This window comes from Eurypyga helias, unplaced genomic scaffold (genome assembly GCF_000690775.1).
Source record: "Eurypyga helias isolate BGI_N326 unplaced genomic scaffold, ASM69077v1 scaffold38084, whole genome shotgun sequence".
Classification (NCBI taxonomy): domain Eukaryota; kingdom Metazoa; phylum Chordata; class Aves; order Eurypygiformes; family Eurypygidae; genus Eurypyga; species Eurypyga helias.
In genome coordinates this window covers 36306-59781 of record NW_010245209.1, presented here as the reverse complement: position 1 = coordinate 59781, position 23476 = coordinate 36306, and the positions used below count along the sequence as shown (strand labels likewise).

Here is a 23476-nt window from a genome sequence, read left to right as displayed (position 1 = left end):
CGGTTCAAAGATGTCTGACTTCCATCCAAAATACTTTCAAGTCCCTTTAAGACTTGGAGTTCCTTCTGTTGACTTTGGAATTCCGTGTCTTAGGCTGATACCTACCAAGATATTCTTTTGGTATTCATCTCCTGCTCATGGGTAGGAGCAGGTCTAAAAAGCAGAATCAGTGACAGAAATCAGCTTCTGCAACTTGTAATGAAAGCCGGATGGTGTATTGTGTGTCCTGGGGGTTGTCACCTGTGGAATCAAGGGATTTTACGAGAATGTTGCCTGGCACATATAAACGGAGTTCCCCAAAAGCCTAGAAAATATAATTGAAGAAGTTCTGAATCCAGAAGCCAAATAACAGATAAGCAGAAACCTAAAGTGTTTGTTGAATGTTAGGAATTTGAAACAATCACATAATTTCTTGCCACAACTCAATTTTTTCAAAGGACTGGAGCTGAATTTCTGTGCAAGAGTTTGAGTGTGAGACAGACGCACACATGCAGAGCTCTGCCATGCTCCATTTGTTTCTGTTGTGGGTGAGCAAGAACATTGGGTTTAATGAGGCTCAGTTTAACCTCCAGCTGTGAAATGTGGGATTAGTTATATCCTGTGCTTAACCAGCTTTGTAATAATTTCACTAGATTCCACTTTTTTCTGTGTATGAGGACAGGGTCAGGGAAAAAGCTCTAATTACAGATAGATCAAGCTATGAAGAAGCAGTATTTTGTCTTTGTAACATGTAGAGAGGTTCAAAGTACACAGATTCTCAGTGATGGGTCCATCTGAGTAGGACTGAAAAATATATTCGATAGAAATTCTAAGCAGTAGCAGCAGAGGCCTAACAACAGACTTTTGCAATAAGTTCAGTGCCAAATTCAAGAAAAATTCGGTGTCTGATATCTGAAAAGAACTTGGGGGAGTATGGAAAGGATGTTAATCTTTCATTGCTTTGGAAAAAAACCAAAGAGGCTGTACCCTAAACTATACATTTGTGACAGAATTTTCAGTTTTGTTTTACTTTTCATAAAGCCAAAAATGCAAATCTAAATCTTTGTACGAGACTTTTAAAGAATATTCAAACTATCTCATAAAAAATCAGACTGGCAGTAACTGATTCTTCCTGGCTGTTGGAGTCCTGGCTCAGGAGAAAGTTTTGAGCACTTGAGTGGTCCTCCAGAAGACAGAGACTTGAGTGTCCATCCTGCCCTGAGCAGAATGAAGAGAAGGAAGGAAAGAAGAGAAGAAAGGAAAGAAGATGAAAAGAACCAGCAAAGCCCTTGCTTGCCCAGCTTGGTCCCAGTGCTAGTTAAATTCTTCAGAGATCTTTTCTGGTTTATGAGAAGGGGATTCAGGTCTTTACCTTTCTCATTCAAAGCTCTCTTATTTTAGGGGCTGTGGGGAGTGAGAGCAGCCCCAGAAGTGGCTGAGCTTTGGGTTCCTTTTGGCCTCCTTGCCTGCAGTGCTTTTGACAGAAGAAAATAAAAGGTGACTCCAGGGGACAGTCCTGTAAACTTAGTCATGTGCTTAATACTACATCCACATCTACACCTATTCTCCTGGTAGAACTAGGGCAACATTCCTTAGCTTGTCCTTTGACATCCCTAATGAAGAGACTGATTTTGGTGCTAATGAGCCGGGTGGGCTCCATTAGTCTGAGGCTCTTAAACTCACTGCCTGCAAGCCACAGACCAGCTACACCGAATGTCAATGGTTGTAGCTCCATTTGGCTTTGTTAACTATTGAGCTGCATTTCTATTTGGGTTGTAGGCTGTGATGCTTGAATCTCAGCTGTGCCAGCCCATATTCTCTCTTGAGCAAAGCCTGCCAGTTGTGTGATTATAATTATGTACTGCAATTTGGTCTGAGCTGATTATCTGAGACTCCCATGAGTTACAGGGTTGATCTTTCTCTGCTGATCTAAAAAAAGAGGAAATAAATACAGACACACTTGAATATTAACAGTCTACTTAAGTTCCCTACCTCAGTTGCTACGGAGAAGGGAGAGGTTTGAAACTTGTACTGCTTTTATTGCCCGTACCCCATGGAGATACCAATAAAAATATTTTTCCAAGAGTGGTTTTACATGGCAAAATCTACTAAGCCCCTTACTGACTGTCTCTTGTGATTTATTAAGCCTTTCCCAAAGTGTTAGCTTCCCTGACAATAGAGAATTCCAGTCATCACCATTGCAACCGGATGAGATCTACTGCTTTGCCCCTCCAGCTTGTATGAATGCAGCTCATGATACGAGCAGAAAGTCAGAGCATAGGCAGAAGTGGGGATGCTCATTCCTGCCTTGTGTTTGCGAATGGCTGTGATCCACCCATGGCACAGCATCCAAAATGCATCCTTACAGCCCCCCTGTGCTGCTGCTGTATGAGGGCTGTGCACCTCATTCTCAGGGTCTGCCGTTTCCAGTTCCACCTGAACAGCTGAAAATGCCTTTACTGATGAAACTGGCTGAGGTTGCGCTGGTGACCTGCTGGATGAATACTGGAGGGGGAATTGGGAGGGTGGGTGTCTTGTCAGACTAACACCCTCGAAAGCCTTTGTCATCAGTCGAAGGAATGATCCCTGAATGTGCTGCGTGTACAACAGGGATACAAACTAGTGTAAAGGAATTTAATCTCTCTTTTTACAGAAAGCTCATGTGATTACATGACATGGAAGATGTTAAATAGTTTTAATCTCATCCCTTAATTTTTTTTTCTTATTTGCAGAGTTCTTTCAAAATCAAATAAGTTGATTTTTTTATTGCACTCTCATGTGTGTAATTTCCAGCTTGCCTGATAAATGCTGTTGAAGCTAATGGGACTCTTCACATATACTTAAAGTCAGATATGTGCTTTGCTGAGCTTATTTTTGCTTGAATATGTCTTGTAGTGATAACTGCAATTACTGAACCTTAATTCAATTATTTTCTAGCTTCACACAGTGAAATTGCCCATCCCTCAAAGTCCTGGTGCATGAGACTATCTTAACGAGATAAGCAGGAAATCTTTATGCCGGTCGTGTGGCAGGGGTTACGTTCCGGGGCACGAGGCCACCTGAAAGGGCCACTCGGGTGTGGTGCTGAGGTCATGGGAAACCAGGGCCATTGCCCTGTCGTTGGCCATTACCCTGGCAATGGTCCTGGTACCCGTATGAGAGCAGTGCAAGGCAGGTACTCAACAGCATCTCCTACCCATTATTTAGGATGTGTTTCTGCTTTGCTCTACCTCAGCCAAATATCGCTGCTCTGCTGGACTGACAAAGGATGCCTGGGCCAGGTGGTCCTCAGAGTGGTGTCACTGAACTCTGTGAGCATGGTAAAATGCCTGTAGCTGTGAAGAAGCGTAAGGTGATCAAGTTTTATCAACTGTTTGTGGGGTCACCATGCTCTAAATTGCTCTAAATAAACATTATGTTAATGTTTGTACAGATAATAACGGGTTCTGTAAGACGTCATTCACTAATATGGGAAGAAGGAGTTGAAGTTCAACTATTAACATTGTCGTGTCAAGTGCTGCCTGTAAGACTGGCTTACTTTGGTTTTCTGTGGTAGACAGAGTTTTTTCCAAGATGATAAAATAACTTTTTTCTGTAAAGTGTCCAAATGTATAATGTTCTTCTGTTCCCTTCTAGCTGGCTGACTGCAACAGCTTGCCACGAAATTTCAGTAAGGTAGAGAGAGCTAATGCATCCACCAACAGCTTCTTGGATCTGGGGGCTGCCATTTAATATTGCTGCTGGTTGTTTGGGACTCTGACTGCTTGCTCTTTCACATGCTAATGTTGGCGATTTCCATTTTTTAATCATCTGAATGTATTAAATATGCCCCTAAATACTTTTTATTTCCCTCCTGTACTTGTGCAAAAGACATTTGTTAGTAACATCTGAGTTTTGACCAACTTCAAATCAAAGCCATTTACCTGCCTGAAGAGAAGTTGGAACTTTTAGTTCAATTGCTGCAGGAAATAACAGGAAAAGATTTTGAGTTAAACCTTCCATTTAATTACCCAGTTGCAAACAATAGGTTGTTGAGTGTCAGGATGTAAGGTAGTTTCAATTACTGGAACAATTATGGTTTAGAAAATTGTTGCCTGTAGGTTTAAGAATTTATATTACAGGCAAGTAATTCAGGTAATGGGCAGTACAAGAGTCCGTAAAGATGAAGGCATCCTGAGCCAGTGGACTGAAATAAAACCTTCCTCCTTTTTATTTTCACAACTATGTATAAGCAAATGCCAAGGTCTCAGCAGACTTTTCTATCTAACATTAAAGATTTATGGCGTAAAACTAGAATATGAAGAATGACATCTTTTTCATATTGACTTTTTTCATATAGTTACCCAAATTGTAAGTCCAAATCCTTATGGGCTTGCATGGTCAGGATGGGATGCCCTTGCACTACTGCTGAGGACCGAGTTCACCCTGATACTTAAATTACAGCTAAAGGAATTCCTGTGCTTTGTAAAAGGACGGAGTAGCCACTAAAAAATGGAAATTGCTTGCCTCTGAGGGCTGGGTGACGGTGTGGCATATACATTTGTCCGAAGAAAATCTTCTGAACTGGTGTCAATAAGGGTATCTTCTACTGCCAATAGTGAGTTTGCCACAGTGTTCCTTTCCATCTAGTTACTTTTCACATTGAGGTACATCACTTCTTCTAATGTTATTCTGTTGAACAGCAGATATATTATTAATAAATTTAAATGGTGCTGTGTGTAATCTGCTGTCTCTTAAGCTTAGTGCCAGTGGGTCTGCATTGTAGGAAAACGAAGCTGGTTATAATAAAACCTCTGAAATGACAGTCCTTTGGGAAGTCTGCTGTCGGTGACTCATGTGTGCTTGATTCTCCTCTTCATTCTGGACGCATTTTTCCATCCCTTTTTAAAGGGAACCCCAGAGGTAAACAAAAAGGGGCTTTGTAGGACTCCTGGCCTTCAAATTGTTGCTGGTGGGTTTGTTTTTTTTTTTTTTTTAAACAGCATGTGGACCAGGAGAGGAAACTTTCACAATGTAGGAGCTTACAAGTGCGTTAGGAAGAAGTGGGGGGAGCCACATCTCTCAGGTGCTCAGACCATAGTCCCCAGGTGCCCCCAGGGCTGTCCCTCCTGGCTCTTTATCCCATCTGCCAAGCCTTGGATATAGTCAGGCACAGGCGAGATGCCTGAGTGTAGGCACCCGAATTGCTCTGAGGTGACCCCACAGCCCGTGAGGAGAAGGGAAGCTGTGAGTCTTTACGAAGGCTTTACTATATCCACAGGGCACAGGGTCAAACTGATCGTTTATGATTTTTATTTTTTTTAACCTCTGTACAGGCTTTAGCTGTTGCAACTTAAGCAAAAGGAGAAAATAGTGTTTTCAATTAAAGGCTACTTATGTAACAGCCCTGTTTTGAATGCTAATTCATGAATTACTGGAAGCTGACAGTGTCACTTTTTAATTTTCTTTGGTCACTTCAGCACATAATTCTAATTGAAATAATTCTGGGTTTTTTTACTAATCTCTTTCATAAATGCTGAGAAATATCTGTCAAGCAAATTTCTGTCTTTCAGTATTTAATTTTTGTTAGGAATGGTCCATTTTGTTACATCAAAGTGCCTTGGAATTAAATCCTTGTCTTCTTTTTTCTCCCTTCTAGCAGATGTAGCACTGAAGGGTAACAGAAAAGATAATTCGTCTAACTTGTCTATAAGTTTTCAACACTTTATCTTCACAGTTGGTTCAACATGCCTACTGCACAGATCTGACTTTACTGGACAGAAACGGGAAGGAAAATAAATGTTACTTCTTAGTCCTTTGACCTTAAAATACCACAAACACCATCCATCTTCTGGTGTTATTTGTGTTATTTTCAAACTGAATCACTCAGCACATCAGGTCAAAAAGTCAGAGGCCACCATTTCTTCTCCCTGCTAGCAGGGTAGAAAGCTTTCATAGGAACAAGTACTGGCTGATTTTTTTTTTTTTTAATGTGGTTTTAAGTTTTGGTAAGCACCCAGACTTTAACTTCTATCTGAAGCATTTACAATGATACATTATTTTTTATGGAAAATAGTTACCACTTTCCACCCACAATAATAATAAAATTGCTTCTGTTTTATAGTCAGAGAAAAAATTGGGTTTGCAGTTCTTTTTTACTAAAACCATGATTTGTTGGTCCTATACTGTTCTGAGTGAGCAGAACTTCCTTCCCTGCCAGGAGGGGCATGTCTAGGTCCATTTCTTTCATAACGGCGTTGACAAAGATCTTGGACTTTGGCCCAAGAGCAGAATCTTCCGAAGTCACTTCAAGTTCTGCCTTGTTTAAAAATCTAGTAATAAATGTCATGTCGTTATTTCCAAGTAATGAAGAGCTGCTGTGTGTGAGGGCCCACCGTGGAGCTGTCAGCATTGGCAGCGTGGAGCACAGGAGTAGCTGAAGGCGAAGGTGTTGGGTCTGCAGGCGCGTCCCCGTGCTCGTCGGCTGGTGAAGGGGGGCAACACCACACGGGGTGGTGCTGGGTTACACCTAGGGGAGGTCTTGCACTTAGTACTGATGTGAAAGCCAGGAGATGCTTTCTCTTTCTCTAGGTCCTTCTTTTTTTTTTAAAAAAAAAAGCAAAACACTTGGATGAAACTAGTGTTTTTAAAAAATTCACAGTAAAAGAGCAAGAGCTACTCCAGAGTAGCCAATGGCCAGTTGTTGCCATTTGCTGGGGACAAGTGTGTTTCAGGTTATGCAAGTTGTAAATCTGATCAGGTTAAGTAAAGACTGCTGATGAGTTTCCTCAGCTCTCTCTAGGTCTCCTTTTCCGTGTCACTCCTCTCTCTCTGCTCCTCAGCTTAGAAAACATTCCCAACAAAAGGTCAGTCGAAAAAGCGCTCTTCCATGGAGTTTTAGTTCAGATAAAAATGATACTGCTGATAAATTCCTTGAAACTCCAGAAATGTGAAGTGACTTTACCTGAAGGGCAATTTATTATAGACATGGTGCCCATAAGATAATCTCCAACAGCGATGATGAACAGAGATGATCAGGGATTGTACTTTTAAAATGCCATTCTGACTAGAAAAGCAATTTGAGATCCACTTACATCTTAGTAATGAAAATTGGGTAAGGTAATAAGAGATTTCATTTTGTGAGTGAACTGACAATACGAATACTGGGATTTTTAATTTAGGTTTAAGTGGAGTAATAGCTACTCATTCTGATGCATCATTAGTCATATTGCTTTTTAATGAGGGACTCACTTTCTTTTCCTGGTTAGCTCTAATACTGATAGCAGAGCCCAGTGTACGAGTAAATGTTTAGGGAGGTCTGATGAATATGTGTCACTGCACCATTTTAATTTAAAAAAAAAGGAAGGAAAAGCACTTTTCCTTGTGTTGTCAAGAAATACAAATTCACTTTTAGTGCAAGGAAAAGAAATAGTGCAGAACTGTGATGGGTAGGCTGTGGTAAAAAATAATTAGAGTAAGATACATTTTGAAACAAACTTCAGAAAATCTAGAAGGAAAATCGTACTGAGTGGAGTGCTCATGGAAGGGACTGGCTTTATGGCTGACAGCAGTAGGAAAAAGTGGTTCTCTGGCCATCTCCAACATGCATGCATTGTAAATAATGGCAGATGAAGGTTCTTCTTGCCCTACCAAACCCACCTATGCCCCAAACACCTCATTCCTCTTCTAGATAGATCTCTTCTGCACTTTTATTTCTTGGATGTCTTGCCTTTTCTTTCTGTTCCTCCCCCTCACCCTCCCCCCCCCCCTTTTTTTTTTTTTTTTTTTTTTGTATTTTTTCCTTTCTTTTCTTTAATTAAGAGCTTGTTTTGATGTTCATTGAACTCAGTGGGAATCTTTCCATCAAATTGAATGCATGAGGTCAGATTCATAATCAGCACTCACTGAAACAACCTAACAATGGTTTTGTCACACACAAGTGCACTGTCTTAAATGGGATTTGCTTAAAAAAAGCAATAGAACTAATCCATTATCAACACTTGTTAGAGCAGAGTTTTGACTGTATCTGTATATTTACCAACACGATTTCAACCAATTTAAGCCAAATTGAAATTAATGCAGACTCTTGCTCCAGGCAGGACCATAGGGCAGTTAAATTAAATCAAGTTAAACTAGCGTATTTTTAGCCACCGCAGCATGGTACAGTGTGGTAAGCAGACTTAGGTCTGGCTGCCTTACTTCCTTTGGTGGGCGAGGTGTTTTGACTTGCCATGGGGGCAGCTGTAGTGTGATGAAACACGTGCTACGTTTAATGGAGACCAACCCATTCAGATCTGGGGGCAAGAGAGCACGCTTCTGGGAGGCAAATGTCTACCAAAGCTCTTTCTCATGCCTGTTTCTACAATCCCAGAGCCCTAGAAGCATGTGGCATCTTGCAAGTCTTTGTAGAAGTCTGAGCAATCCAGGGCTTCTAAACACTGGTGAGGCTGTGCACATCCTTACAGAGCAGAGTCTTCAAGGGGATCTGTGGGATCGAGGAGACCTCTGGGGTCTCCAGCACAAAGCTACAACCTCACGTTTTCACTCTGCTGTTTCATTCTGCTTTTCCCTTCCCCATGCAAGTGCCCATTTGTCTCAGATGTCGGGGAAGGGGGCATGAACTGATGTACTGAGGGGGTGGGTGGCAGAGTGCCAGGACCTCTCCAGGAGGTTGCTGTCCCCCCATGCACATACCGTAGTGAAGAAGGGGTTGCACACAGCAGGGCAGGGAAAGCGTAACCATCCAGGGTAAAAACCTTTCAGGATAACCACCGAGGGACCCCTGCACATCACATGCCTGGGACAATGCCAGTAAACCAAGAGTCTTCTCATCATCTTGCTTTGTGACCTGCTAACCTTCCTTTGAAAGTATATACCTCGCAGGCATGGTGGAGGAAACTCAGTTTTGCAGCAGTCACTTTTTAGCTTCAGAAGGAGTTATCTCCTTCAGATCTTTCTGTCTCTGCCTCTCTATTGTGAAATGCGAGAGAAATATAGGCCACGATCTTCGCTGATGCCACCTTGTAAATTCGAGGGAATCCCAGACATCCAATATGCTGAAGTTATTCCTTATCACATGACTCTATGTGAGGCACAACAGTTCCCAGCAGATTAGGTGAAAGAGGACTAGCATCCATTTCTCACGATGGCTTTCTTGAAAACTGCCCTTCTTCTCTTCACAGCTTGTAAAAGGAAAGTTGATAGGGTGAGTGCCCCAGAATGGTTGTGAAAGCACTGGGTCACACTGGTTGTTTTAACCTAAAAAAAACCAGTATTTTGAAATAAAACCAAAGCTGAACATGTCCTAAAACAGTCCATGTAGCTACAAGAAAGTATTTCTGACACTGACAGAGAATGATGCATCCACTCTGAATGCACCAGTTCTTCTCTGCTAAATGGAAGCAAGAAATGGAAATGAACTTTCTGTATTTCCAGAGATCTGTGCACGGCCACAGTCCCCGAAGTCTCTGTTATGGTCAGGCCCTTGGGGATACTGAGGAGTTTTTATATACAGTTGAGCTGATTTATGAGATTTCCTGTTAAATTTTATTGCACCAGTGGCTTTTCTTTGGTTCTTTTGAAGTAGAAAACATCATTTCTGCAGCAAATGCAAGTCAAAAAATCTTAATGGAGCATAAAAATCTAAAAGGTCATGATTTTATAGCTTTCAAATAGAAGACAGTGCACTGCTTGATACTCTTAAAAATATGGAAAGTTAATAAGGATGTTTATTGGTAATAAAAAGATAAAATCTTCTCCCAGACCTTTGATTTTGGCTGCTTGTGTATTAGATTTTGATGGGTGTACTTTTATAAATGAGAAACTCTTCTTAGTCTAGGACTGTCCTGTTTCAGAATTGCAGAGAGAGAGAAAGAAACTTTGTCCCAGGGAGGTTATTCAGTACTCTTGACACCCAGTGCTGCTTCTCCCTTTAAGCACAGAGTATTGATTGCACTTACCTGGTTGCTAGGCTCCTGTAGACCACCTTTATTTATCTGACTTTGTTTAAGACCTGTGAATGCATGCAAATCTATAACCAAATAAGAAACTGTTCCTGTTGCACACATTTTGCAAGCTTAGGTGAGTCACAGTAACACCGCTGCGAAACTCTCATGGCTTTCCACATGCAGGTGATTGGAATAGCCTATGCTGTTCTGAAAGAAAAGTCCAGAAAATGTCTCCTGGTGGATTTCTTTTTTGATTTAATCTGAATTCTTAAAAATATTTTTTCATTTGCATCTTAATGAATGTTTTTAACAAATGTGTAGGAACCTAGGTAAAATAAAAATGCCTTCTTGCTGTGGCACTTAATGGAGTAGACCTGGAACAGTTCAAATGCTTACAAATGTTTTCTCCAGGTGTGGGCATGGAAAAAGCATTTTATTACCAAATTCGCTGTCACTGCTGTTGTAGGGAGAAGTAATGGGAACAGGTCATGGGACAGAAGTGGTCATGGGAAAAGCCAATACAGCAGGAGGGGCACAGCCTTTCCTTCTTCTCATTAATAAGGACTGTCCTGTTTTCTGTTGTCTTTGCAGCAGTCCAGCACGGGGGACCTGAGGACTCTGCGGAAAGGGTTATCCCCGTACCACTCTGAGTCACAGCTCTCCTCACTGCCGCAGTATCAAGACGCCCTGCAAAACGTGAGAGACTTTTCCTTACCTATACAGAGCTGTGGGCTTCCCTGAAAGCGGGCATGGCTGGAGGGGGGCACGCAAAGATGACGGGGGAGCTCTCCCAGCTGAGAATTCACCCTGAAACTGGTGGTGCAAACGTGCAGCTGAGACCTGTGGCTGTTGGGAGGGTGGTGAGCCCCCTGGAAACTTTGATCTTTACCTGAGTTTGGATCATCAACTTATCAGCACAGGTTTTGTGGTTAATTGACTGTCACTGTCGTGCATCTTTGAAAGCAAGGGTGAGTCTTGTTATACCTGCAGATCCTTCTTTGTAAATGCCCTGTGTGTCTGTTGTCAGATGGTTTGCCAAATGCCCGGCAGTGTGTGGTTGGGGTTGCTTTAGCAATTAAGTTCTTAGGACTTTCATTGATGGTTTTTCTGTATCACGAATGAGGTTTCTGTTTCCTACGATTTGCCTGTATTGCTTCTTCTCAAGCAACAGAACAATCTTGATTAAAGGCTCTTGTGAAAGATGGATACTGTGCTGCTGTGCCAGGGCTCCTCCTGCACTGGTGTGCCAGGCATGACTGAGGAGGTCGAGCCCTGCCAGATGATTGCCTTCCAGACATTTGCCTAACTGCCTGAGACACTGCATTTGCTTGGTGACATCGTTTTCCAGATTGCCGGCAGAGCGTAGATGCAGTCAGGGGGTCTTGCTGTGAAAGGGCTGCGAGCATCATGAACATGAGCAAAAGTCTGATGGCAGCACAGCTAGGAGACCTCCCTGCTGCCCCATGTCTTCTGCTCCGTGGCTGGGGCACTGGTCGTCAGAGCTGTGGGTACTGTAGGACCAGTTGTATGTTGGCTGCCTGCTTGGTTAAAAGTCACTTGGAAGATGTAGTGTGCCTCTTAGAGCTGTAAAACAGAGGTAATACTAATTTAAGAAAGCTTGCATAAATAAAATTCCAGTGTGAAAGCAGAGCCCTTCCCTATCCCTGCAGAACTGAAGGGTGGATGGAGACCCTCCAGCCAAGAAGTAGGGATAAAACCATGCAAATAAAATGGAAGACTGGCTGAATATCCACTTCTCTAACTTTGTGGCCCATATGTAAAGTCAGGTGGCTTTATAAGGAGGGCAGAGAAATATAAGTATAGAGATGTTTGTCTGGCTGTGCTGGCGCCTTACAGTTTTGGGGATTTTGCTTCGCTTCCCTTGTGCTCAGGCATTTGATCCCCAGCTTGGTTCCCGGTGCAGGATGCTCCATCAGCCTGTGCTGGTTGCCCCGATGAGTGCGACTACACATGATTTTACGCTTATCTTGTGGGCCGGCTCGGGACACAGCTGGCAGCTTTCTGCAGAGGAGCTCTGCCTGGGCTGGGACCTGGCAGGGGACGACTCTGCCTGAGCATCACCCCTGCAGCTCACCGGGCTGTGTGAGGGCTGGCAGAAGGCAGCGCTGCAAGCCGGAGCCCTTCCTGGCCACTTGTCCATGCTTTCCCTCCTTCCTCAAGGAAGAGGTGGCACCTGGCATTTATGGAGAGGCCTGGGTGCTGTGTGAGACTTGCGTTCATCTGTCACCCTGGCTGTGTTCTGCCTTCTTTGTGGGAATGCGATAGAGAAAACCAAAACCATCTCTGGATCCAAATCCACATCATCTGGGATACTTACATAGCCATTTATTTACTTATTCCTAACAAAATCCCTTTAGTTTGTGGCTTGACATGATGTATTGGTTTTGTGACAAAGAATAACGATTACAGATTCAAGCAGATGTCCTTGCATGTCTCAGGCACCTCCCAGAAAGTGGACAGTTAGATGTACCTGACTTCCTCTGCAGCCTCTTTTTTGACAGCAGGCAGGAGTTTGTGAGGAATCGTCCCTCTGTGTGCCTGCCCAGGCTTCATGGGGGTGAGTGATGGACAATTGGTGTCAAGTCCAAAGCTGTCACATCTATTCAGGATTTCATCGTCGTCACTGCCTGTACAACTCTTTGGGGAAGTTCCTCAGCACATCGCTCACTGTCACGCCGTTTGCACATAGGCATCACTCCAGCTCTCCGTGGCCCTGGCATACCTCAGTTAATGGAACAGTTTAGTGTTTCTGAGGGACCCTGGACCTTGCACGCCAGTGCACACCGAAGACGCAGAACTGAAAGACACTCAGCATTGCAGTCTGTGCACCGTTCAGTCAGTGGTGCATCGTGCAGAGAGTGAATTATAGATTTGCTCTGTGCTCTGCAGAGATTACCAAGTATCCAGGAAAAGCAGTCCCAGGGCGTTAGTTCTGACGTTCAAGCCCCTGGCCAGTGCAAATGAAGGTGTGACAAGTATGTTAGTTTGAGCTGATCGTAGGCTGGTCAAACTCCCCAGCGCTGGGAACTGCAGATCAGAGTCATCTCATGGTGTACCACAGGCTCCCCGTGTCCTTTGGGAAGTGAGGGCAATTCCCTTGGGCTCAGACTCTGAGTGGGTCATGAAAGGAGATGGCAACAAGCAGCTCCCTGTGGGACCTGCTATTCCCCTAACATGAGAGGGGCAGGCTCCACAGCAAGCTAGTTGGGCTGGCTCGATCTTTTCTATCCCTTCAGCCTCCAGACCTGCTCAGCCTTGAGTCAGATGATGTCCCAGGCATGGGAGCTGACTTTGAGGTACCTACCTGTAAGCAGTGCACTGCTGAGGACCCAGTGGCCAGCCTGGTGTCTGGGTGTCAGCAGTGGAAATAATCCCAAAGCATCCTTGAAGGGCTTGTGACTGCATTTGCTAGCCCAGGCTGTTGAGATGTCTTCAGTACTTTAGTTCTCCATGGTAGCTAGAACAGAATTTTTCAGCCATGGTGCATTCGTGTCTTGCTGGCACTGTACGTCTTCCCTTCGTGACTCCTGCATGTGGATGCATCAGCGCTTGGGATGAGTTATTGCACTCGGATAGCAGCCCTCTGATTTACTGCGGGAAGCTGTTGGAGGAGTAATGCGGGGCTGGAGTGCACAGAGAAAGTGATGCGCAGTCTGTCCTGGAAACTCTTCCAGCTCAGAGCTTTTCTGGAGTTTAACAGTACCAGGTGGGAGTTCCTGGCTTTCAGTTTTGTTTGTTGGCATTGTCCAAGGAGTGTGGATTGTCCAGCCATGTGGTCTCACTTCTGGTTAGTGAGGTGGAAACCACATTTCAGTAACACTGAGAGTTTTAGGAGAATAACGGTAGTTTTAGGTAATTGCTGTTGCAGGGGGAGGAGGATCCCTGTCAGTGCTGTGAATCGGGACTGTGGGCCATGCCTGCCACCATGGAGGGACTCTCCTCCTGCAAACATATGTCCCTTCTTTTTACCTCTCCATGCCTCAATAGTTCCCTTGAAGGAATTGGGTGGGAAATCACCCATTCCATACCAGGATTTCAGGCAGCTCTTTATCACTAACCTCAATAACACTAAGTGCTCCAGGATCCTTTAAGGGTGGACAGTAGAAGGCGGTGTTTAATTTTTGGAACAGTATAGTGTTGCTGGAGAGTTCACTTGTGTCTCCTGTGGGCTTTCTCCAGCATTAATTGAACCATGAGTGAAGACTGGGAGGTGAAGACTAGGAGGTGGAGTTGTGCACACTCAGTGTCAGCTCTCGGGTCTCTGGCAAAGCCACCCTACCTACGTAGTGCTTAACGTTCCGTTGCATCTAATGATTGCTGAGTTATGCTTCTGACATGGGGAGGATGTGTGGTGGGAAAGGAAATTCCCCATCCACAGTGGTAAGGCACTTGTTTTGTTACTAATAGTCACGTTTCAGCAGTTTTTTTTCTAAAAGGTGGAATCTCAGCTGCTGACTTCAGGAGCGTTCGAGGCTCCTGTAGCACAGCTGATGATGAATGTGGTAGCTCAGAGCTTGTATCTGTCTCTTCTCTGCTCCCTTTGGCTTCTGCTTGGTGCTCTGGCTGCCCACAGGGACATATGGTCCCCTTCACGTTCCTACCCACTGCCCTGCAGCTGTGCCCCATGCACGTCTCAGTGCCCAGGCATGGGAAGGTGGCCTGAGGGCTGCTCATGTTCCTGTGGTTGGAGGTACCTTCACCCTGAGAAACTCGTAAGCTCACTACCTGGAGGAGCCATGTATCCACATTGGCATAAAACACCCTTACTGGCAGCCTGTTACTAGCAGTCAGAGCTAGCCTGGCTGGCTTAGACTTAAAATTTACTAGCAGTGTTTATATGACTTACATTAGGAATCCTGCCTTTGGTGGAAGTAACTGTAGAGGTTTGTAATGGAAATATTAAGGTCAGTGTGGACGGAGCGTGAATGGAAAAGCGCGTGTGAAAACACCATCAGGAACGCGAGAGCAAGGGATGCGGGGATAGCCAGTGCTGATGACCAAAGACACAACTGACAGCAGACAAATGAGTAAACACTGAGGGATGTGTGGTTTGCATCAGGACCAGGAGGTCTGTGCTGTGATAAGGCCGCAACACAGATGGCTCATCACTAGACCTGTTCCCTGATAACGGGAGCAAGGTTACATTGTGATGTGCCATTGCTTCCTGTGGTTCCAAGAGGAAGGCTTAGATAAGGTGCCCAAAATGAGGGAAAGACAACAGGCAGCAGCTTTCCTAGGGTTTATAGGGGGTCAGTAAGGAAGATGCTGAGATAAAGATCAGCCTGTAATAACCATTGACTCCTAAAGCATGTGAAAAATGTGTCCAAAACCCAGTGCTTGAAGAGAGACGCCAGAGCCGTCGTTAGGACTTGTCCTCTGTGTCGCACACAGTGACCCTGACCACGCCACATGTACATCTACCCTTTGGTGAATGCATGAGTGGGAGTTTGTAGGCGTGCAGGTGTGAGTAACACGTTAGAGAAATCAAGTTTCATCTTAAAAAAAATATCACCTTCACCTGCCTTAAGTTTTGTACCGAGTTTGTGCTGCGGTAGTTTCTGTTACTCCTCGCTGAGGAGCAGGAGCTCCCAGCGGTGCTCAGCCGGGTGCGGGAGGACGTGTTTGCATGTGCTGTGGGTGGTGGCTGGAAGAAGGGAACTGTGCTCATCCTGGTGTCCGGAGATGGGAGTCCCCAGGGAAAGGGCCTGCAGATACACTCTGCGAGGGCTGAGCAGAGCTCCCTCTTTTGAGAGGACAGTGATGATGGTGCCATTGCCCAGCCTTTATATATGTCCCTAGGGACTACAGTAAGTATCTCTGGGAAAAGTGAGATTTCCATTAGGATATTCAAAGCTGTATTTCTCAGGAGTCTGGTTTAGATTACAGGCCAGACTGGGAAGACACAATTCTATTTTCCTCTCTAAACCTACTCCAAAACCAACAAGGTCCATAGGAAAACACAAAGAAGCAGGACGAGTGTGGTTTTGTAGCGGAGAGCACGCGACTGAGAGGACTGATGAGTCCCTGGCTTCCCAGCACTGTCTCTCATGGCGTTTTCCTCCAGTGCCAGTTTTGTGCAGGATGCAAAGCCTGGGAGATGGCTCTGGCTGCCCGGCTGCAGCACTGGCTTCTTTGGCTCCTTCCTTTGATTCCCACCACACTGTCAAAACCAGCCGTGTTTCGTAGCTCTGCCTTGTAGAGATACTCCTGAGAAACGTATTTCGTTTTGCCAGATGGCATGAACGCTATTATAAAAACAAACCCAAATGTTTTTGGTCTGTAGGTGTAAAGAGAAGCTGTTAGATAAGGTGGGAAGGGATGAGAAGAGAGTCCTTGGCTGACACACTGGCTGTCTCCTGAGCCTGCAAGAGTGGTGGTGAGGGGAGGTGATCTGAGGGCATGTAGTAGCACAGTGACAGTCCTGTCTGTTTCTTCTGGCTGGGAAGGTGATGGTCTCCATCCTCTTCAGTGCAAGGGCTAAAGCAGAAGAAAAACGAGAAGGTGACGTGGTATCCCTCCCTCAGCTCCCTGCAGAGGAAGGACCAGGCCCCTGCACCAGCCTGGTGTAGGCAGGACACATGGCTGTGGCCCCAGACTGGTCTCAGGTCTCAGCTGGGGGACCCAGAGCAAGCCTGCTAGTCCCTTCCTCAGCCCGCATGGGACTAAATCTGTTCCTCTCATGAAGGAGAACTGGATCGGCTTCTTAAAACCAACCTGACTTTAAAATTAAGTTTGAAATGGCCAGGGACCACTGTTCCCACTGTGGTGCCCAGGAGGTGCACCCAGAAGAGCCACGGGAGTCCTCTGGGCACTGATGCCCTTGCAGAGTCAGCCGGAGCACTGGGGAACATAGCATGGCCCCAAGGTGTCCCTGCACAGCGCAGCGACCCTGCCACCGCCAGCACAGAGCCCCCAGCCCCTCGCTTGTGCTGCGCTAAGCCCCCGGGCATGGGGTTCCCTGGGCTGTCTCTGGCATTCCCTGGACTGCTCTTTGCAGCTTCAGCATCATATCACAGCCTCTCCAAATGCCTTCAGTCCCTTCAGTCGCTCTACCAAGCCCACCCTGTGCAGCACACCGATGGTTCCCCACCTTCTCCCATCCCCGTGCCCCATCCCCACGCTGGTCAGTTGAGCTGAGTGCTGCCGGTGTGGTTCGAGGACAACCCCAGGCCTGTTTCTTGCCTTCCCCTGGCAGTGGTGAAGGCCACAGTCCCTTTTTAGGCAGGGGGAAGCAATGATCTGGGAGTGTGGCAGAAGGCAGCACCGACACCACCAGGATGCTATTGAGCAGACAAAGGGAGAAATTCAAGGCAGCCGTTTCGCTGCTGCGGCAACAGTGGCTGCGGAAGGAAAAGTAAAATGAAAGGTTTGTTGGGATTTGCAGCTCAGGGAGAGCTATTGTGAAGCTTCCAAGTGTATTACCAGCAGCTGAGAACAAGCTGATCTGTTTTTGAAGGCAGCTACCCTTCATGAACAGTTAGTGCAGCGGCTCTGAGTGGCGGGTGGCTTTTTTCCCCACTGCAGCCAAGCGGCACAAAGTTTGGTGGTGGCAAAGTCTGGGGATTTGATGAGGCACTGACAGGCTGTATCCATCACCCGTCCTTACAGGTAACCACAGGAGGTGGGAAAAATTCATCTGCTTTGAGGATGTGCTGCAGGGTCTCATGCTCACTTGTCGTGTGTGTTTGTGTGGGGCTGGGAATGGGTCAACGGAGAGGTAGGGGCATGGTAGCCCCCCACTCTGCCTCCGGCCTGGGAGGAGGCTGCCTTGCCAGCCACAGCCAGGGCAGCCAGGCTGAAATGGAACGTGGAGGGGCAATACAGATGTGAGCAGGTACCCTCCTGCGCCTCCTGCATCCTCCACCCACCCAGAGGCTTTCACCCAAGCCACTCCCAATTCAGATTTTCTTCAAAATCAGGGAAGTCTTAAAAATACGCACTGTTTCTTTCTGAAATCAATGTGCTTGACGTCCGTTTAGTGAAAGCACGAGCACCTCTCGAAATCCTTACGCCGATAGTGCCCCTGTGAGTCAGTCAGAGTTAGCGCACTTAGCGGTAGAGCGTGGGCTGGCTCTGCCCAGAGCAGTAAGACTTCTGTGTCTTCCTTTGTATCAGGTAGTTACGGGGAAAAACTGCTCTGAATGTGTCTTGTTGGTAGTAATGTCACAGTCTGGGGGGGCAGCTGAAGCTGTCGGTGGGGTTCTTTGACAGCGTGCGGGCGGTCCAGCTCCGCAGTGCCGTTACCAACCCTAACAGCATCTGCTCATCTGCCCCTTTCCGCTGCCGGAGGAAGCTGGCTCACCGGCCTTCCACAAGCCGAGGAGTTTCCCAGGGCTGGTGCTGAGATCTGCTGCTAGTGTGCTAGTGTGGTGCTAAGAAAAGACACCCTTCCTGCTTGTAGGTGAGATCCAGTCGCAAACAATGTCCTGGCTTTGTTTATGCTGTCTGGGGCAGTCCCTGAAATCCTCCCTTTCCTTTGGTGCCCCAGCCCAGCCCGTGCAGCCAGCGCTGTGTCATGCCTGCCAGGGAGAAGGGCTATTCTTTTGTCATGTGGCCTTGATGTGTATGCTCAGAAAGGAATGAAACAGTTAAATTGTTTTTTTATGAATCGAAAGGGCCGTGTAAGCCCTTTTGGTTACTTAAAAAGATATCCATGAATGCAGAGGAGGCCGTGAAGAGGCAGGAGGTGGTGGTGGCTGAGCCGTGCAGACGGGCTCTGCCTGGCTCCTGTGCGGACCCAGCACTTAATTCATGGATTTGAATGTTTACATGACCAGCTGTTCTCAATGATTAAAGGCAGCAAATTAAGTAATGCCAAAGGAGATTAGTGTCTGCAATAAAGTCCCTTGATTTGATAGGGAAGATGCTAATACGGAGTACTGATGGCCCCTGCGCTCTCTCCCACCGGTGGCCGGGACCCGTGTTGTGCCGGGGAGCTAGTGTCTGCCTGCGGATCTCCCACGTGCTCCTGCTCCTGTGCCTGGTGGCAGGGTGTCAAGTGCTCGCAGCTGCGAGGCAGCCCGCTGTGACTTGGGGAACATAGGGCCATGCAGCCATTTAAGTGCACAAGGCAGGAGCGGGTGGTTTCTTTTGAGCTGGGTGCTGGCAGGTTTTCTGCACAGCAGGCACGGAATAACAATATCCAAGTGTCACCATCGCTTTGGATCATCTGCCAGGCAGTCGGGACACATAAGGGACCTTGGTGCTCCCTGGCTCTGACGAGGGTGTCCCATGCTCAGGCACGAGAGGTCTGGCAAAAAGGCTGCGCTTTGCACAGTGTGGTTTGCAGAGGACCTGTCGCCGGTCACTTGTGCCTCTGGGAAATCTTGCATCCAGTGAGGAGCTCTGGGATGCTGCCGGGTTGCCTTCAGGTAGCATGTCCCTCCAGGGCCGTGAGAGGAGCCGGACCTCTTCAGGAGCACCACTTGCGATGGCAAAGGCAGAGAGAGCTGCCACGGGCATAAGAAGATGCAGCAGGGAGAGAAGGGGCTTCCAAGGAAGGGAGGGTGGAATGTCCGCCCAGAGTCATGTCACGCTCCAGTGCCGCGCGGCACCGTCGCTTTGTTTCTGCCAGTAACCCCCCTGGGGCTGCAAGGCAGCGGAGGACGGGAAGCGTGGCCTGGGCTGCAAAACGATGAGGGAGTCCGATCTGCCTTTGTGGGAATTTCTCAGGCTGGTGGTAATGGGAGATATTTTCTTGAGTGTGGTGTCCTGGGATGCCACTCATCTCCGAGTGAAAGGGGGTTTTTCTTTCTGAATGGACCGTCTGCCTGTGTGAGCCCGGTGCTTGCCCTCGGTGCTGCCTATGGTACGTTTCTGATGGGGACACCGTGCTTGGGGGCTTTGGTGCATTCCCTGCGAGGGTCCGGGGATGCTACTCCCATGCCAGAGTGGCCCCGTGCTCTTGGTCCTTGGTTTTGCTGCTGGTTTTCCCCATCTGCCCCCCCCAGCACTGTCTCCAGCTGGAGCTGCACCAGGCACTTTCTGAACTCTGTAGTCACAAGTGCCATCCACAAAACCAAAATATGCTGGGCCGGCACGCCGGGGCTGGGGTTTGCCGTCAGACATGGCACCTTTCTGTGTTACTGCACAGCTCTACCACGCAATTCCCGTGTGCCTCCTGCTTGTCCCTCACCAGTTCCTAATTTACAGAGCTGTGTCAGCACCTTTATTTATATAAAAACACCTGGATGGGGATGGGTGCTAAGGAAGGACCCAAGCATAATTCAAACCTGGGTAAGCAGGCTGCAAACAAAACCACTGTGAGATAAATAGACGTGCCTGGGAATTTTATTGTGAGTTGTCTGGCAGTGCCTGTCTGTAATGTGATTTTCCTTGTTCCGTCTCAGCAATACAAATTTCACAGTGTCTGATATAGCTCCATTTAGCTTTAGTGTTGTCTGAGGTATGCCATTACAAAAGTGTGGTTTATTTAATCGGGTTTGAATCCTAAATGTCTGCTTGGATTTTGAAATGGTAGACAAAAATGAATAGAAAGCAAGGAGATGTGAGGTTCAGAAGCATTAACGCTTGCTTGCACGCTTCGCGTTGGTCTGAAGCATCATCTGTGCCTGGGCTGTGACTATTAGGTGAAGTAAAATCAGCACGATGTTCTCCTCTGGGTTTTGAAACTTAGTCTCTTGCAGTCTTTCTGCAGATCAGGAATAGCTCTCTCGGAGCTGAGGTAGGAAAGGATGTCATTAAAAGACAGAATATAATTGAGCAAAAAAAGATTGGAAACTGATGGCAGGACCAAGGTCTCATGTCTTTTCAGATCCCTGGAGGAATCAAGGATAAATTGTTTATCACAATTTCTTTGTTCCTTTTTGAGATTTCCAACCCAAAACCTCTAAAAGAGCAGACACCTGTCATCCCCAGTTAGGCTCTTTTCTTCTTGGGTTCCAAAGCATTCCCACTGTTATTAAGAAATGTTCGTGTTTTAAGCCTTATTTTGCCTTTGTGGAGGTGTGTCATTATCAGGAGTTCCCAGTATGCCCTATTACAGAGAGTCCTATTAAATTTTTTCCTCCAAATAGGTAGGAATGGAGTGTCGACACCAATGATTGTCAGCATCTGTGCTGGACCACATCCCATGCAACCGGATAGAGCCAAGGAGTCATTAAGCAACTTGGTCTTAGACACTGGCAGTGCCATCGTGGCTTGACACAGAACAGCAGATGTTCTCCAGAAGCTGCAAGCTGGGGCTTCTGCTCTTCATTTCTGGTGTCAGATTAAAAGGATCATTGGCAGTATTTGTGGTCTTTGGATTTTCTTTTGTACATCAGGGCTGTTGCTTTGCTGATCACCTTTGGGGTCTGGGCTAGGGATGGGGTTAGTTTGATTTGGTTTATTTTCTGCTTTGGATTTGAGGCTGTCCCTAGGTCAAGATCATTCTTAGCAATAGAAAACTGGGGGATTTAGCCCATGTGTGTAGCATATTGCTTCAAGTATACTCTGGCAGGAGAGACGGCAGAGTTCCTCTCTTTTCTTGGTCTGTTAATGAGACAGCTGAAGTGTGACTCCCCTCACTGTTGGAGATTGAACTGAAGCCCTGCAGACTCCAGTGAGAGGTTTCAGGGAGGATCCTCACCAGAACTGGGCTTTTCTGGTGGATCTGGCATTTGGGCACGCGCAGTGTGGGGCTGATGGGCTGGGGAGGGGGCTGATGCTACATGGGAACAGTAAGCTCGGAGAAGTGCGTTGGTCCCATCACAGGCACCAGCAAATATCCAGCGCTGATCTGCTTGAAATGGAGGAGCAGGCGAAGGCTGAAAGGGAAACGTGTTCAGTGATGCTTCAGCAATGCTGTCTGCACAGAGGCAGCAGAGGAATAGCTTTTGTGGTTTCCCCACTGGGAAAGGGCTGGGTACGTGGATACTTGGCACTTGCCTCCCACAAGGGATGCTGAAGAGCCTCACTAGGAGCATCTCGGGGCACTGCGGTCCCAGAGCCATCCCAGCAGCAGAGACGGGGCTGTTCTTTCCGGGGCTGAACTCATTGGAGATCTATGCTACAGTGGTCTCAAATGCTCTGAACTGCCACAGTGGTTCACAGAGCAGCAAAAGCACCAGCTTAGCTAGGAAGCATCAAATGGGTCACACACAGCTCCACAGCCTTTGATTCCCTGGGACTTCTGCTTCTAAAGACATATCGTGGGAAGGATCTCTGGGTCTCAGAGGTGCAGGGGTCAACAAACCCTGCATAGGGAAGATCAAGTGCTTCCTCCAAGCACTCAGGAACTCCAATGCATCCGATAGGTAACATGGAGACCACCTCCCCCCTCTTTTAATTAGACTGGTAATTGCATCGCTGGGCAGCAATTTCTTCTGGCAGTGTACCTGTGGCTGTGGATGAAACAGAAAGCATTGTGTGATGTAACTCTACCCAGGTGACCATTTGACACCACAATATAGATGTACAGTTGTTTTCTTTATGAATTACAAATTCCTTGTATAAGTGATGAATTAAACAAGCTAACTTCCAGTCTTGTCTCTACTGCAGTACACCTCGAGCAACTCCAAAGCTAGTTGGGGACAAAGAGAATAAGAAACTTTGCATGTTCAAGTGACTCAGCTTTTCTCATTCTCCTGAAGTTTAGCCTCAGCAGAAGTAAACTAGAAAAACAATTAAGATGGTATTTCTCAACAGCTTCATTATGACTATAATGTCATCCTTTCTGGTAACTTTTGAGCTGTCTTTTACCACCATTCATTTATATAATTATGTGACACCCCAGCCACATGTCTGAGGATGAAGAGTGAACCATCTCTGAGCTACCAAACACTATGAGAACCTATCAAGTGGAAAAGCCAGATGTCCGTCCAGTACAGGGATGGACAAAACCAGGGAGAGGAAATTGAGAGTGATGCGTGCCCAAAACACACCATACTGATTTTTGCCTATGTACACAATTCCTGCTTCTTAGGATGTAACCAGATTACCCTTGCTATTATTGTCCAGCAGTGAGTCAGTCGTGTTCCCATGGCTGTGAAAATGTCAGCTATAGGGAGCAGGAAGGGGAATGGGTTTCTGTAGTGATGGAGGTCCTCAGAGTAGCTGAGTTACAGTGCTGGGGTGCAGCTGTGGTAATGCTTACTCACAGTTTCCAAATGCATCTATTTTAGGCATGAGGAATCTACTCCAACCGTGTGATTTTAGCTACTATCTTAACGCTGACTTCCTGAGATTCCCCCTCCCGCCTGCCCTCCTGCCCTTCTTCCAATCTCCTATCTCTAGTTTCCCCCTCCCCTGCATTTCATCTCAACTGGTTTCCTGCTGGGTAAAATGTACATCCTCCATTCTCCTCTTTCTTCCCATTCCTTCCCCCCTCTCCCACTGTTGGCAGCTTTCCAGTCCGGCAACCTTGACCTTATCTCCAATTCCTTCCATTTCCTCCCCTTCGGCTAACACTATAGGTGAACTCTGCCCATTTTCCTCTCCTCCATCCTCCAACGGCTGGCCATGCATCCTGGTGGATATGTTGTCATTTCTTTCCTTTGCTGACTACAGTCCCCTCTTTTCTGGCCTCCTTTATGTATGCTTCCGTGCAG

General features: G+C 46.6%; 1 protein-coding gene across 1 annotated transcript in view; it reads left to right on the top strand.

The window, feature by feature from the left end:
• LOC104508385 (coiled-coil domain-containing protein 85C-like) overlaps nucleotides 1-23476 on the top strand; it is a gene marked incomplete at its 5' end in the record, with an annotated part of 43106 nt that overhangs the window by 5999 nt on the left and 13631 nt on the right. Inside the window, one exon of the mRNA XM_010149987.1 lies at nucleotides 10497-10601. Coding sequence (XP_010148289.1) covers nucleotides 10497-10601 — 105 coding nt within the window. The remainder of the gene's footprint in view (nucleotides 1-10496; nucleotides 10602-23476) is intronic.